The sequence below is a fragment of the Fukomys damarensis genome, unplaced genomic scaffold (assembly GCF_012274545.1).
Source record: "Fukomys damarensis isolate Sample0158 unplaced genomic scaffold, DMR_v1.0_HiC HiC_scaffold_36, whole genome shotgun sequence".
NCBI lineage: Eukaryota > Metazoa > Chordata > Mammalia > Rodentia > Bathyergidae > Fukomys > Fukomys damarensis.
Genome location: NW_022900948.1, coordinates 22,963,671 through 22,978,505, shown reverse-complemented (window position 1 = coordinate 22,978,505; position 14,835 = coordinate 22,963,671). Strand labels below are relative to the sequence as shown.

The 14,835-nt window shown below is 36.1% G+C and overlaps 1 protein-coding gene across 5 annotated transcripts in view; it reads right to left on the bottom strand.

Moving 5' to 3' along the window:
* Positions 1–14,835, bottom strand: part of Fktn (fukutin) — a 60,873-nt gene that overhangs the window by 44,519 nt on the left and 1,519 nt on the right. For 2 of the 5 annotated variants that reach the window (XM_010619687.2, XM_010619686.2), the window contains exons 2-3: positions 7,528–7,714; positions 998–1,057 (exon numbers count right to left, since the gene is read on the bottom strand). In XM_010619687.2, coding sequence (XP_010617989.1) covers positions 998–1,057; positions 7,528–7,632 — 165 coding nt within the window. In that variant the 5' untranslated portion in view covers positions 7,633–7,714. Of the gene's footprint in view, positions 1–997; positions 1,058–7,527; positions 7,715–8,927; positions 8,957–10,244; positions 10,427–14,835 lie in introns of those variants that run through there. The other 3 variants (XM_033759054.1, XM_010619688.2, XM_033759055.1) reach the window with 3 other exon arrangements.

Below are 14,835 nucleotides of genomic sequence, written 5' to 3'. Positions count from 1 at the left end.
ATATATATATATATATATCAATCTGTACTCCTTTTCTGCTTTATTCACCAAAAGGTATGGAGATACTGTCAGAAAGTTGTTGCTTAGTCCATACAAACCAAAATCTTCTAATCCCACTGAAGCTATTATAGCTATTTTTTTTCTTTTGCTGCACATATCAAGACTTTAAATGATAATTTTGAAAAATTTATGTTATTGTAATTGTCTTCACATCTCAGAATGTTAACATTTGTAATAGATCACTCCTACTCTCTTCAAACAGGCATATTCCCAGCTGTTAAAAAATAAATTTCAAAATTTCAATGTATTATTTAATCCATGGGAAAATAAATCTGGCTTAAGTCATTGCGCGTGTGTGTGTGTGTGTGTGTGTGTGCACACACGTGCATATTTCTTAAGAGTATTTTTTATTAGTAATACAGCATTTTTTTATTCTAAATTTGGTTTAGAAAATAGCTAAGAATATATTTTATAAGTGCAAATTTTGAAAATTAGAAAACAAAGATATAATATATACATTACTAGTTTCCCTCATCCTATAAAGGAAACATGTTTAATATATTTTTTTATTCCTAGTTATTGATTTTCCCTTGTTTTTGTTTTTTGGTATTGGGGATTGAACTCAGGTCTTTATGCTTTTGAGGCAGGCACAGTACAGCTGAGATAAATCCCCAGCCCCAATTTTCCTTTATTTGTAGTTCAATTCTGATTCACATAATCATTCATTTGGGGAAGCATCACAGCTCAATGAATGAGAATTCCAGAGGCACACAGTATCTGGATTAGTCACTTATTAATGATCTAACCTTTTGTTAAGTACACTGAGAATAACAGTATGTACTGGTCAATTAAGATTTCTATAAGGGCCTGATACTAGCTACTGCATTCCCAAGACAGCTTTTGTTATTACTATCGTCACTCAACAAATACTTAAGGAATGTACAAATAAATGAACTATATGAAAGTGGTAACTGAGAAATTTATTTATTGTACATACCCACTGTGTGCTATCAAATCCAATTCTACTTCCTTTGGATTTTGATAAAGCAGCTCCATTCTAGGAAGGTAACAAGACATTTCGTAAATTAAAAGCCCAGCATGTAACAATGAATTTAGGGTGAGTACAAAAGTCAAACTATATACAGTAATTAGATCACAGTACTTTATCCAAATACTTATTTTTATATAGCCAAGAGCCAAGATCACTATCATTTTACAATATAACAATCTAACATGTAAAGTACTAACAGAAATTATTAAACAGTAATACCTCCCCATATATATCAATGAATAGCAAACTCTCTGCTACCTGCTACCTCTCTGGAATTAAGACTTTGTCCATGTAGCCCTGTATTTCTACCTCAATTTATTTCTGCATTCTAAATTAGTGTCTGCCAATTTTGGAAAAGTGATAAGAAAGTATATTTACTGAGCAGTTATTAAGTGTCAGGTACTATGATACTTCTATATATGAACTTTTTATTAATATCTATCACTCACAATAATCCTGCAAAATAGGCATGATTATTCTGGTTTTCTGACAGCTCCAATTCCTATACTTTTCCTATCATACAGCATAGTTTCAAATGTTATTTCTTAAATAATATTTTAAAAAATGTTTGGGTCTAGAGAATCAAGAGGAAGAAAAATATCAGCTTTTATCTGATAAGCTGAAATACTTTGAAAGTAACAGAAGTAAGAATGTCTGATAGTGTAGAGACAAGATGAAGAATATTTCAAGCTCAAAGAATACCCAAAGAAATTTCTTATGCTTTCAATGTGTTCATCTAAATGCTCAAAATGGGAGGATGTTGAAGAACAATTAGAATAGCCTCACTTTAAAAATCAAATGAGTTCCAATTTCCTAAGAAAAGAGACTCACCTTCCCACTACACTACACACTCAAGGGCAGGCACCAAGTCCAATCCCTCTTTATATCGCTAGTGCTTGGTATGTAGTAAATGCTTACCAAAGGGTTTGTTAATGGGAGGGAGAAGGAGGAGACAGGGATGAATACGTTGAGAAATTAAGGTAGGGACAGAGTTGGTCTTTCCTCACAAGTTTTGTAACTTAGCCAGTAACATTTTAGTACTGGCCAGATGTTTGGAAAATAACAGCAACAGCAGCAGCTTTGCAGTCTTCAATCCTAAAGAGATTGTAAACTCTGTAATACAGGCATTTCTTGTTCACCATAGACCTACCCTAGTAGAAAAGACTGAATTCCTGAGCTGTATAACTTGTTGTTTGAGATAAGTAAATTTCTAGTGAACTAGACTATCTTTATAATATTTTCATTGAGCTACAGATAACATACCATGATAGGTACCCTTTTAATGTGTATAATTTAGTAGTTTTACTATATTTATAGAGTTGTGTAACTATCACTATTATCTAGAATATTTCATTGTACCAAAAAGAAACCATGTTCCCATTCAGCAGACACTCAGAAGACCCTGGTCTTCCTCCTCAGCCCTAACCATAACACTACTTTATCACTATTTTTTTCTCTATCAATTTGCCTTCGATGGACATTTCGTAAAAATGGAATCATGATATATATGTTTTTGCATCTCACTTCTTTTACTTAGCATAATGTTGTCAAGAGGTTCAGGCACACTGCAGGACATACCAATACTTAATTTCTTTTTGTAGCTATTATTCTATTCCATATTTATGATTTAATGAATATTTGGGTAATTTCACATTTGGCAATTACAAATAATGTTATCAAAAAATTCATGTTTTCTAAGTCATATTCTTGTATATACTCAAAACTTGCCTCTACATCTCTTCATTTTACTTGTTTAGTGAAAATCCAACCCTCCATTTATTCTGTACACGCAACTGTACCTGCCCACTGGTATCAATTTAAGTCCTATTTACAAGAAGGGCCTTAACTGCCCAGAAACCACTCTACATTTCCCTTGTCTAGAAACTTCCATTCTCCCGGATGACTTTTCTGTTCTTTTCTTTTTCCAACACTTCCTCCCTATTTGTCCTTATGGCACTACTTTTTATTTCTCTGAGAAAACAGAAAACTTTCAAGAGCTTAAATTCAATCGAGCTTACATTCACACCACTGAGGATTCATTAAGATCACCCAAGGTCTCCATATTGCTAAATCCAATAGTTAATTATTATTAGCTCTTGTTTTGTTTTATCTACCAAGAATTGAAATGTTAGGTTGAGGCAGGAGGATCGTTGTGAGTTCGAGACCAGCCTGGGCTACATAGTGAGTTCCAGGTCAGTCTCAACCACATAGTGAGACCCTGTCTCAAAAAACAACAACAACAACAACAAAAGAATTGAAATGTTTTGCCTCTCTGAACCACTCCATTCATTTGGCTCTCAGGATCCTCGTACTTCCAGGTTTCCTACTATTTCTCTCTGGCTACTCCTTAGGTTCACTAGCTAGTTCTTCCCACTTCTTTGACATGCTGATCTTGAGAGGGTCTGTCTGTCTGTCTGTCTGTCTTCTCTCTTTTCTGAACTGTAGCTGTACAGGGGAAATGCAATCACTGTCAAGCAATGACCCTACAGAAAGAGAACCAAGAGAATGAACAACCTGACTTCTTTTTCTTTCTAGTTTCCAATCTCCAGTTGATACCTCCCATTGGCTGAACCCAACTGGGCACCAAAACTAGAGAGCTCAGCTAATCCAGTCAGCCTCCAAGACACAGAGCATGATGAAGAAAGGATCTGAAGAAGTAAAAAGAGAATATCCTATACACTATGCTATGAAGTGTGGGTCTTATTTTTCAAAGGAATAAAGTACAGGAACCTGACCAGGTCTGTACTTATGAAAACTAACTCTGACAACAGAAATGAAGGATTTCAAAGTACAGACACTTTGTTTTAACTTCTCTCCCTTTTAACTTCAAAGCCCCCCAATTTGTGAGTTCCTAGAAAGCAAGGACTGAATTTCATTCATCACTGTATTTCACAGCCTAGTACTATGTCTGGCACATAGGAAGCTTTCAACAAATACTTGGCAAACGAATGAGTTACTATCCTGAAAGAAATGCCATATAAATTTAATAGTTTAATAAAATGTTAAACATATTCTGAAACATTGCCTATCAAGTAAAAACTTAAGGGAAGAGAATAAAGAAGTACACAGAATCAGATGCTAACAAGAACTGATAAAAAGTGTGATGGCTACTGAACACCACCGATAAATGAGTCAGTTAAGATACATCATCAAGGAAAAAACAATCAAGAATTAGGACATAAAGATTTATGGTACATGGGCTGGGGATTTAGCTCAGTGGTTCCGTCACCTGTCTTACAAGTGCAAGGACCTGAGTTTGATCCCCGGTACAAAAAAAAAAAAAAAAAAAAAAAAAAAAAGAAGACCTATGGGACAATCTTATTATTTTTGGAATGCAGAACAATACAAGAAATCTTAAGAAATAAAAAAGCCAAAACCTTAATTTGAATGATCTTTTAATATCCCCACATACATAGAATCAAAAGTAATATTTTTAAAGAAGTCACCAGTAACTAGTTTTTTCTAATGTTTATAAATATATAAAACTAAGGATCAGAAACACTATAATTCACTAAACCTTCAGGTAGCCAGCCTTCCCCTTCTGCCCCTTAGTGCCTCATTCTAGCAGAAACATTATTCTATTTATTCCTAAACCACTGCAATTCTTTTTCTTTTTCTTTTCTTTTCTTTTGTTTGAGACAGGGTCTCACTATGTAGCTGAGACTGACCTGGAACTCGCTATGTAGCCCAGGCTGGTCTCAAACTCACAGCGATCCTCCTGCCTCAGCCTCCCAAGTGCTGGGATTACAGGCGTGTGCCACCATGCCCAGCTTGAAATTCTTAATGTAATGGATTCATAAATGTAATAAGCAATGCTGAAAAAGTTATGTTTGTTAAATAACCAAAGTTGGCCAGAAAACTTACACAGTCTAAAACCTGAAAATAAATGAAAGAATAAAAAATATACTTTCATTTTAATTAAATATATTCTCGCACATTTATCCAGGATAATGACAAAAGTGGGAGGGGACAGGAAGGAGGGGCAGTACTATTTATCAGCTATTGCCTTACTAAATCAAACTATCAAATATAACATTCTTCCAGAAAAGACCTATATGTTATTCTTCAGAGCAAAATGGGATGAGCCAACAGTCAAGGATCAAGGGAAAAACACATCTCTTACATAATTTTATTAAGTACCTGATCAATTAACAATATTTCGAAAAGGCTTTGTTGCCCAAAAGCTAAAAATGGCTACAAGATTAGTTTCTTTTTTTTCACCTTTTGGTATTGGGGGATTGAACTAAGGGGTGCTCTACCACTTACCTGCATCCCCAGCCCTTTTTAAATTTTTAAAAAATTTTGTGACAGGGTCTCACTAAGTTTCTCAGGTAGGACTTGAACTTGAAATCACCCTAGCTCAACTACCAGAGGGCTAAGATTATAGGCATGGACCACCACACTCAGTTTAATTTCCTTTTCAGATGATGGCATATGAAATTGTTCACTATGTATGATCATTGACAAACTTGAAATCCAAACTTCAAAACTTCCTTTTAACCAAACACACACAGGTTACTAAAAATAACACAAGGTATCTCAACACACAACCTGATAAGTGGCCTCCTAGGTAATAAGAACAGCTGATTATTGCAGGGACTAGTGTGACTTATCTTGACTAAGTCAAGAAAAACATAAGGCTTGGATCATTCAGTGCTTTACACAAACACCGATTTGTGTTTCCTCTACCTAGATATCAATATTTTGTCATTTTCTGTTATGCTACAGCATTCTGTAAAGAAATTTTATATCTTATCAATCTTACAACATTCTGTTTGAACATCTTTTATTTACATGTCAGAGTAGTTCTTTGAGTGAACATAAGATTTAGAATTGGGACTTGGTAATTATGAGCAAGAAGCTATAATTGGGCCACAGATAACTCATTTATGAAGAAGTGATAAATGTAGGCTCTAAGGACACTATAATCATTGAATTCAATTTTATTAATCAAACTAATGTAACCCTTCAAAGAAGTGGAAAACATGCTATTAATAGCTAGCATCTTCTGAGTATCTACAATGTATCAGATACTAAGCTAGGTATCATACATTATCTCAAGCGGCAAAGTTGCCCTATTTAAATAAACTCAGGTTCACAGAGGTTAAGGGACTTGCTGAAAGGCAAAAAACTAAATGAGGATTTGAACTCACAACTATCTAGACCTCAAGAATTATTATTATTGCTAGGTATATTAAATTCAGTTTCTGGAGAGTTGGACCTTTGTCTTATTTATCTGTTTTCCTAAGCACATGGTGCATAACAAATGATCAATAAATACAGATTTAGCATAAAGAATCATAATCTGTCGGGTGCAGTAAAAAGCAAAAAACTGAACATCCTTAGAGGGTCCTAGAGGTACATCTTTTCCTTTTTGGCATGAGTTACAAGACAATTACAAATGGATCCCAATTTATGATGGTTCAACTGACAATCCTTTGATTTTATGATGTTGCAAAAGTGATATGAATTCAGGAGAAACTGTACTTCATATGTAATCTAGCAATGTGTGGTACAACAGTCCCACAGTGCTAGATAGCTGCCAGTTGGCTTCACGAACACACAGGTACACAACTGAATATTTTAAAGAGTACTTTTCTAAACTGTAATGCGCAGTATGTTAGGCATTATAATATACACATACATTCTCGATTTGCAGTATTTCCAACCTGTGATGTTTATCAGGATATAAAACTATTATAAATTGAAGAGTATTTATATTTGAAAGTTGAAGCCCATAGAAAATGCTCACAGGGCTCATAACAGCTTAGATGACAGACACCTGAAGAGCTGTCCTGAAATTTGAAGTCATCCACCCTTAATTCTAGCATTGCACCATAAATCAACAACATGCTCTAGATTCAGCCACTGAGGAGAAAGCCCTACCTATGACTGCATGAGGTCTTGGGGGGACAACTAGACACACACCACTATGCTAAGCAAATACCTGAAGACTGTGGAGACTTTGTAGTCCTTCTCACTAAAGTACTGCAGGCATTTACTATTAGAAGCAGCTAATAGTTTCTAAACCATTGTCACTAATTATTCCTATAGATGGAGATAGAGGTAAGCTATACTATTACTATGGCCTGGTAGATTCTAATTAAAATACAAATTACAGTAACATAAACTAATTCTAGTATATCAAATTTATTTGTCATTAAATTCATTTAAGTGAAGGACTGTCTGTTTAGCAGACTACCAAAGGATTGTCTGTTTATCAGAATAATTTTGTATTAACTAAAATCAGAAATTTTCAATAGCTTAAATGGTACTGCGACTGGATTTTAGTGTACAATTATAAAAACATTCAACTGCACTTTTGAATTGCATGCCACATTCCACAAAGATGAGACTCTCAGTAAGAAATATTTCTGCAAAATAGAAAAAATGATGACTTTTATGTATTGCAAATGAGATGTTAAGAAAATATACAGCTGAAACAAAGTCAAATGATAAGAAAGGAAAAAAGTTACCTTTGCTGATAAATAGTGCTTGTAGTAGTACAACTGAAACAGCAGAAATGCAGAACTTGTCAATGTGAAAAGGGCCAAAATCACGTTCTTACTGATTCTACTCATTAGTTGGTGGTCTTCACTTGGTTGTTTTTTGTAAGTAACCCAGTTATTTTCATCTTTTTGGATAGGAAGATAAACTTGTTTTCTGCAGACAAAAATGTATTTCTGAAGAGCCAAAGCTTTATTTTAAAATTTTACATCTAAAATCAGCAACAGCAGAAGGAAAAATTATCGAGCAATTCACATAACATTTTGACCAAGAGGAGGAGGGACTTCTCCACAGCTTCTGATTCCGCAGATCTGGTGTGAAATCTATGAATGTGCATTTCGGGCAAGTTTGTAAGTGATCCTGCAGCTGACCATACCAACAATGACACTGTGGACTGAGAAACTGAAAAACTTTTTAGTCAAGAGACATGGTCTGTATGATAGTTCTACGTAGTTTTTTGAGACTGTGTGTGTGTGTGTGTGTGTGTGTGTGTGTGTGTGTGTGTGTCATCCAGGATGCAGTCAGTTTTTTAAAAATAGCCCATGTATGTTTACAGCTTTTCAAAAGTATAAAGAATGCCATGAGAAACATTTTTATTTTTTCATCATAGGTTCCATCTCTGATTATTTCTTTAGGATATTTAATATAGTTATACTACTTCTTACAATCTCCTACCCAATTTTTTTGTTTTGTTTTGTTTTTGGTACTAGGGATTGAACCCAGATCCTTGCGCTAAGGATAGCAGAATATGAGTCTTAAAGAGAAAATGATTCTTAAGATATATTCAGAGGTTAAGACCAAAAAAAAGAAAATCAACAATTTTCAGCTGTTCTGAGAAACCAAGAGAAGGCCAGTACCATAGCTACTCTTCAGTCTTTCCTAATACAGCTGTTTTTTCATGTTGTTCACTTCCTTTCCTTTCACTGTTGATTTCCACAAGAGTGTCAGAAGCCTGGCGATAAAGATTAGGCTGCAAAGGATTAAGAGATGTTTACCTACTTACCATTTACTCACTTTTTTTTCTTTTTGGTGGTATGGGGGATTGAACCCAGTACCTCCTACATGCTTGGCAAGCACTTTAACTCTGAACCACATCCTTAGACCTTATGTATGCACATATGTATTGACATGTACATGTATTAATTTAAAGACAGGGTTTCACTAAATTGGCCAAGCTGGCCTCAAACTTGTAATGTTCATGCCTCAATTTCCTAATTCACTGTGATTATGGGTGTACACCATTACACCCTGCTTCATTCATTTACCAAACCTCTGCAATATAACTTCTACTTTGTGTTAGTTACTTTTCTCTCATACCTGATGAAAAATACGTGACATACAAAGAGGGGGAGGGGTTTATTTGTCTTACAGTTCATAGATGTTTCAGTCCATAATCAGCTGGCTCTGACAGTGGGTTGGCAAACAGGCACTGCAGAGGAGAAACAACATGCACACACAAGGCAGCAATGGTAACAAGAGAGTTAACAGTGTCTCCCTGCCCCTTTTATCTTATTCAGACAATTTGGGGCAGGGAGCACTCACATCCTTAATCCTAGTGCCCTCGACCCTAGCACTGTATCATGAATCAGTTCCAGTTTCACATACTCTAGATCAAGCCTATGACCACATGAGGCTTTGAGGGGACATCTAGACCCAAACTAGAACATATCTCAACATGCTGATACTAGGAAATAAAGATAAAAATGTAGTCGGTTCATATGATCCTCCAGAAAAATCAAATATACAGTGACTCCTTTGTGAATGACTACGGTGTAAGGGGTTTTGGAAAGAGTGGTTGAAATTAAAAACCTAGATAAAAGAAGGAGAATAGGAAAAGAAGTAAAACAGGAATGCTGAAGGCACCACTATACTGAATTTCAAGTTATATTTCAAAGCCATAGTAACAAAACATCATAGTACTTGCACAAAAACAGACACGTATACCAAAAGAATAGACAGAAATAAATCTATGCACCTATAGTCATGTGAGGTTTGACAAAGAAGCAAAAAACATATACTGAAGAAAAAAATATCCTCTTTAACAAACAGTACTGAAAAAACTGGATATTCACATGCAGAAAATTGAAACTAGAGCCCTGTCTCCCACCCTGTACTAAAATCACAATAAGGATCAAAGACCTAGATATAAAACCAGAAACTTTGCAACTGCTAGAAGGAAACACAGAGGAAACACTTGAAACCACAGGCACAGGCAAAGTCTGACTAGAACTCCAAAAGCATAGGAAATAATATCAACAATCAGTGTGTGAGATTACATCAAATTAGAAAGCTTCTGTACACCAAAAGAAGTAATTAAAAGACTGGATACACAATATCCAGAATGGGAGAAAATCTGTTAGTTTTCTGATGGATGATTAATATAAAAAAATTTAGGGCCACGGATTTAGCTCAGTGATTCTGGCACCTGCCTAGCAAGCACAAGGGCCTGAGTTCGATCCCTGGTACCAAAAAAAAAAAAAAAAAAAAAAAATTAAAGCAAGCCAATCAAAAAAGCAGGGAATGAATAGTCACTTTTCAAAGGAGGAAAAATGATCAACAGGTATAAAGAAAATGTTCGATATCTAGTTATTTGAGAAATGCAAATCAAAACTACTCTGAGATTTCATCTCACCCCCTAATCAGAAAGAGTTTAATCAAGAATACAAAGCAAGGGCGAGCCCGCTACCTTTGGTGCAGAGGAGCCGAGGAGCCAAGGAGCCCAGCAGTGTGCGGGACTATCCGGTGAGCCCATCCTCTTCAGCAGAGAGGAGCCGAGGAGCACCCCCCTCCAATGCTATATGACTCTCTGGCTGCTGGGCCATACCAACACCTGGATCCACACCACAGAGGGGCAGAAGGGCCATTGATCTGAGCTCCAGAGGATAGAGAAGTAAACAAGAGAAAGAGGGCCTCTCTCAGGCTCCCAGATGAAAACTGAAGCCCACTGGAAAAGTGAAGAAAATCTTTGCAATAAAGGCACACCAGACCACCGTAGTTGATAAGTTGGATAGATCACCACCTCCCATCACAACCTGGACTTTCTTCAGGGAAAGGATAGACAAAATTTGCAGAGTTCAACCCAGCAGGAAGTCAGAGATCTCAACTTGGGCCTTTCAGCCGGAAATCAGCTAGAACCTCAAGGGACAGCTGCTAGCTTCCTAAGACTAATTGACTTAGACCTGTACACTGTTGCCCATGCTGTCTATTGTGTCAGCAGACATACCCCAAAGGAGGCCCTTTATTTTTATTTTTTTTCAAAAGTATTTTTTTTCTCTTATTTTTAATAATTAAAAAAAGTTTACCTTTTCCCTCTTTTCTCAAATTTTGTACTTTTTAAATCTTTTTTTTCTCTCTCTCTCTCACCTTGTTCTTCATTTCTTTTTGTTCCTATTCCTGTCCTAATTAGAATTTTTTTCTTTTTCTTTTCTTCTCTTTTTCCGTCTCTCGATTATCACTAGTTTTAAAGACATGTGAATACAATTTCTAGCTTCCCTATTGCTGTTGTTCTGTTCTTGTATATGTTATTTTGTTCTGTCTTCTCCTCCTTTCTTCAACAGCTTACTAGAGTTTGTGTGATCTTCCTGAGCCCTCTGGCCTTACTTCTAACCTTTCCCTATCCTACCTATCTATCCCATCCTCCCCATCTCCTTCCAAGTTTCCATCCACGGGGGTAAAGTTGCTATATTCAAGAGTTTATTCACTATAAACATATTTTGGCCTACTGCTCCATTTTAATTTAATTCAAACAGTTAAAAGTGATAGATTAATAACTTCCACAAATTGTCATTTTCTAAACTGTGCTTGATGCTGTTGCTGATAGTATCACTTGGGCTAAGGTATTGTGATTGATCTAATCAGTTGTCCTTCCTGGCATTATGAAAATGAGTGTCTCAGAGTAATTAGAAACTTAAAACCTAAAGACCAGCTGTATCTGGAAAATCGAAGTATTAACCCAGGAATTTAACCAAGAACAGTACCAACAACAAAAATAGAAATGAGAAGACATATAAGCAAGGCACAAACATAGGCTTCCAGCTCACCAAAGGCAAATTCTGGGGAAAGCGAGATGGAAAAGCCTGATAGTCAACCACCTGAACACCCTAAACTGATAGCACAGGAAGTAACAGAGATGAATGAGGCTGTGGAAAAATTCAAAACAGAAATAATTTCCAAGATAACCATAGAGATGGTGAGCAAGATCAAAGACATGATTAGAGACTCTAGAACAGAAACAGATAAAAAAATAGATGAACTCAATACCATGATGGAAGTAATGAATGCCCAGCATAGGAAAGAAATGGAAACCATAAAAACACAACACAGAAAGAATGAAATCCATGAAGCAGATTCAAACAGACATCCAGATTAAAAACTACTGAAAGCATTCGCAGCAGAATGGGTGGATCAAGCTTTATTTATGATAATGAAGTTAAGTCTCCCCTTCAAAATGCAAATATTTAACTGCTTGGGAGGGTAAAGTTGGGTACAGTAAGTTTGATGAAGTGGGTCTTATACATCTTTGACACAAATATACAGCATAAAGCATTAAAACCAAACACACACACAAATACTGTACACTATCATACTATGCATAAGCACACACCAGCACAACTGTGACAATGTCCAGCAGACACGTAAGCTACTCCTGTGATTTGTTTGTTCGTAATGTGAGGTCTGTTTATATTTGTGAAAGTTTGCAGTCAGAATGTTTTTAAGTTGGGGGATTTTCTACTGTATTAGTAAAACTACAAAGCTAAGAGTCAAACACATAGCTCAGGGTGTATTAAGTCATTGTAAGTGGAAATATATGTTCACATATAAAATCTGGATGAGTATGTCCCAATAATAACAATAGTTGTCTCTGGAAGAGAGAACTGACAGTGATTTTTATATTGTTCTTGTGACAGATAAGGTAGATGGTTAACTGATTGTCTTGGGACCCCTCAGGGCATTAGTAAAATACATTTCTGGGTATGTTTGGGTGTGTAATGAAGGTGTAACCTTGCGGTCTGTATCTGGTCCTTCACTTCTTCTCTAGTACTGTGCCCCTGCTGTTTCTCAGTTGCTCTAAATTAGGAATCTTTGCTCTGCCACACACTTCCACCATAACAAGTCTGCCTTGCAGCCAGCTTACCATGGACTGAACTAACTGAAACTGTGAGCTAAATGAAACATCTCCTTTAAGTTGTGGGTGTCAAGTACTGTGTCTCAGTGATGGGTAAACTAATACAGAAAGATGGTATCGTTGAGTAGTCACTGCTGTGACTATATCTGACCATTTGATTTAGAATCCTTTGGAAATGGATCACAGGAGTGTGTTTTCCCTGATTGCAACAAAAGATAGCTATATCACTTTAGGAAGAATTATTAACTTGTTACTGTGCTTATTTAGGAATCAAGTGTGGTTTTAAGAGATGTGTTTAGGTGTCAAGTTGAAAAGTGGTGGGATATGATAGTTAAATTCATCAACTTGATTAGTTCACCAATGAAGGGAATTAGTAAAGCACACTTCTGTGTATGGCTGGTGGGCCATGGAGACATGGTCTTGGGTAATATATCTGGTCTAGGGCTCCTTCCTCTCTGGCACTGTTCCCCTGCTGTGCTTCCCCATCACCTTGAACTAAGCATCATTGGTTCTGCCACACTCGTTTGCCATGTTGTTCCTACCTTGGAGCCAGGTGACCATGAAATGAATCCTTTGAAACTGTAAGCCAAATAAACCTCTCCTCCTTTAAATTGAGGGTGTTGGAGATTTTCTACCACTATCAGAAAAGCTGTCTAATATAGTTCTTTAAGCTTTTCTAAATTATTCCAATAATTTTACAACGAACACATTATTTTCATAACAACCTTTTCTTAAGAAAAATGTACAACAGATGGATTAGGTGGTTTAATAACTACAGTATTTACTATACAGTATCTAGAGCTTTGTCACTTAAATATATGATCTTTACATCAGCAACATTAGCATCACTTTGGGGCTTTTTAGAAATACAGAATTTTGGGCCAGGGATTTAGCTCAGTGGTGCCGCTGCCTGCCTTGCAAGCGCAAAGTCCCAAGTTCAATCTCTGGTACCAAAAAAAAAAAAAAAAAAACAACAACAACAACAGAATTTTCAGGCTCCAACTTAGATCTACAGATTCACAACGTACATTTTAACAAAATCCTCAAGTGATTCATGTGTACATTAAAATATGAAAGTATCAATCTACATGTTAAAGCCATGACACGCAGGGACAAGAGAAACAATGTCTACCTTGTTCATCATTATATCCCTAGCACCAAGCAGTGTCTGAAACACACTTGTTAAATAGATATGTAAATATCATAACTTCTGGATAGCGGATCAGAGAAGTGGGAATTATGTCTATGTAAGCTGTTCATTTCTGCCAAAGGTCTCAGAAGTAGGTGCTTAATACTTGCTATAAATACTATCAAATTACCTCAAAGAGTCCTTAGGATCTATGACTGTATGTAACCCTTATTTCCAAAAAAAAGAAGTCCTTACTCCTAGATTTGAGATCCACATACTAGCCTCCTATCTATGAGGGAATCTTATAGTTCCTAGTCCTTCCTTCATACCAAATCTATTCTCAAAAACTTTAATTAGCACCCCTGGGAAAAATTTTACTATTTTAAACTTCAGTCTTCGTGCTGTCTATACTTCCAATTCTCTTGCCTACATCTCAAATTTAATGTTCAAATTAACTATTTTATCAACTATCTTTTTCTCCCCCTCCAGAAACAGGTGGGTCTCTATTCTTACACACTCAAGATTTTTATGTTTTAGAAAAGAAACTTCCAGGCCCAACAATACCATTTTACAAATGAAAATAGGATCTAGAATTAAAAGATGGTCAAGTGCCTAGTTATTGGCAATACCAGAGCTACAATTCAAATCACTTTACTCACAAGTACTTTACCTCCTGGAATTCAACAGAATTTTCATTTTTGTCAACAACACTTATATGAATTTTTTAGAAACTCATATTCAAAGTACAAATCATCTAAGGGCTAGAGGGGTAGCTGAGTGCTTGTCTAGCATGCCTGAGGTCCTGGGCTCAATAGCCAACACTGTAAATATATAAATTAATAAATACAATAAAAATTAAAATCTTAGGGATAGTGATTCAGCTCAGCGGTAGAGCACTTGCCTAAAATGTGTGTAGTCCTGGAAACAAACCTCAGCACTAGAAAAAAAAATTAATCCCCTAGATAAAACAAAAGTCCACTGTTCTTTTGACGTTTCTTTTCTTCCTCCTCCTCCTCCCCCTCC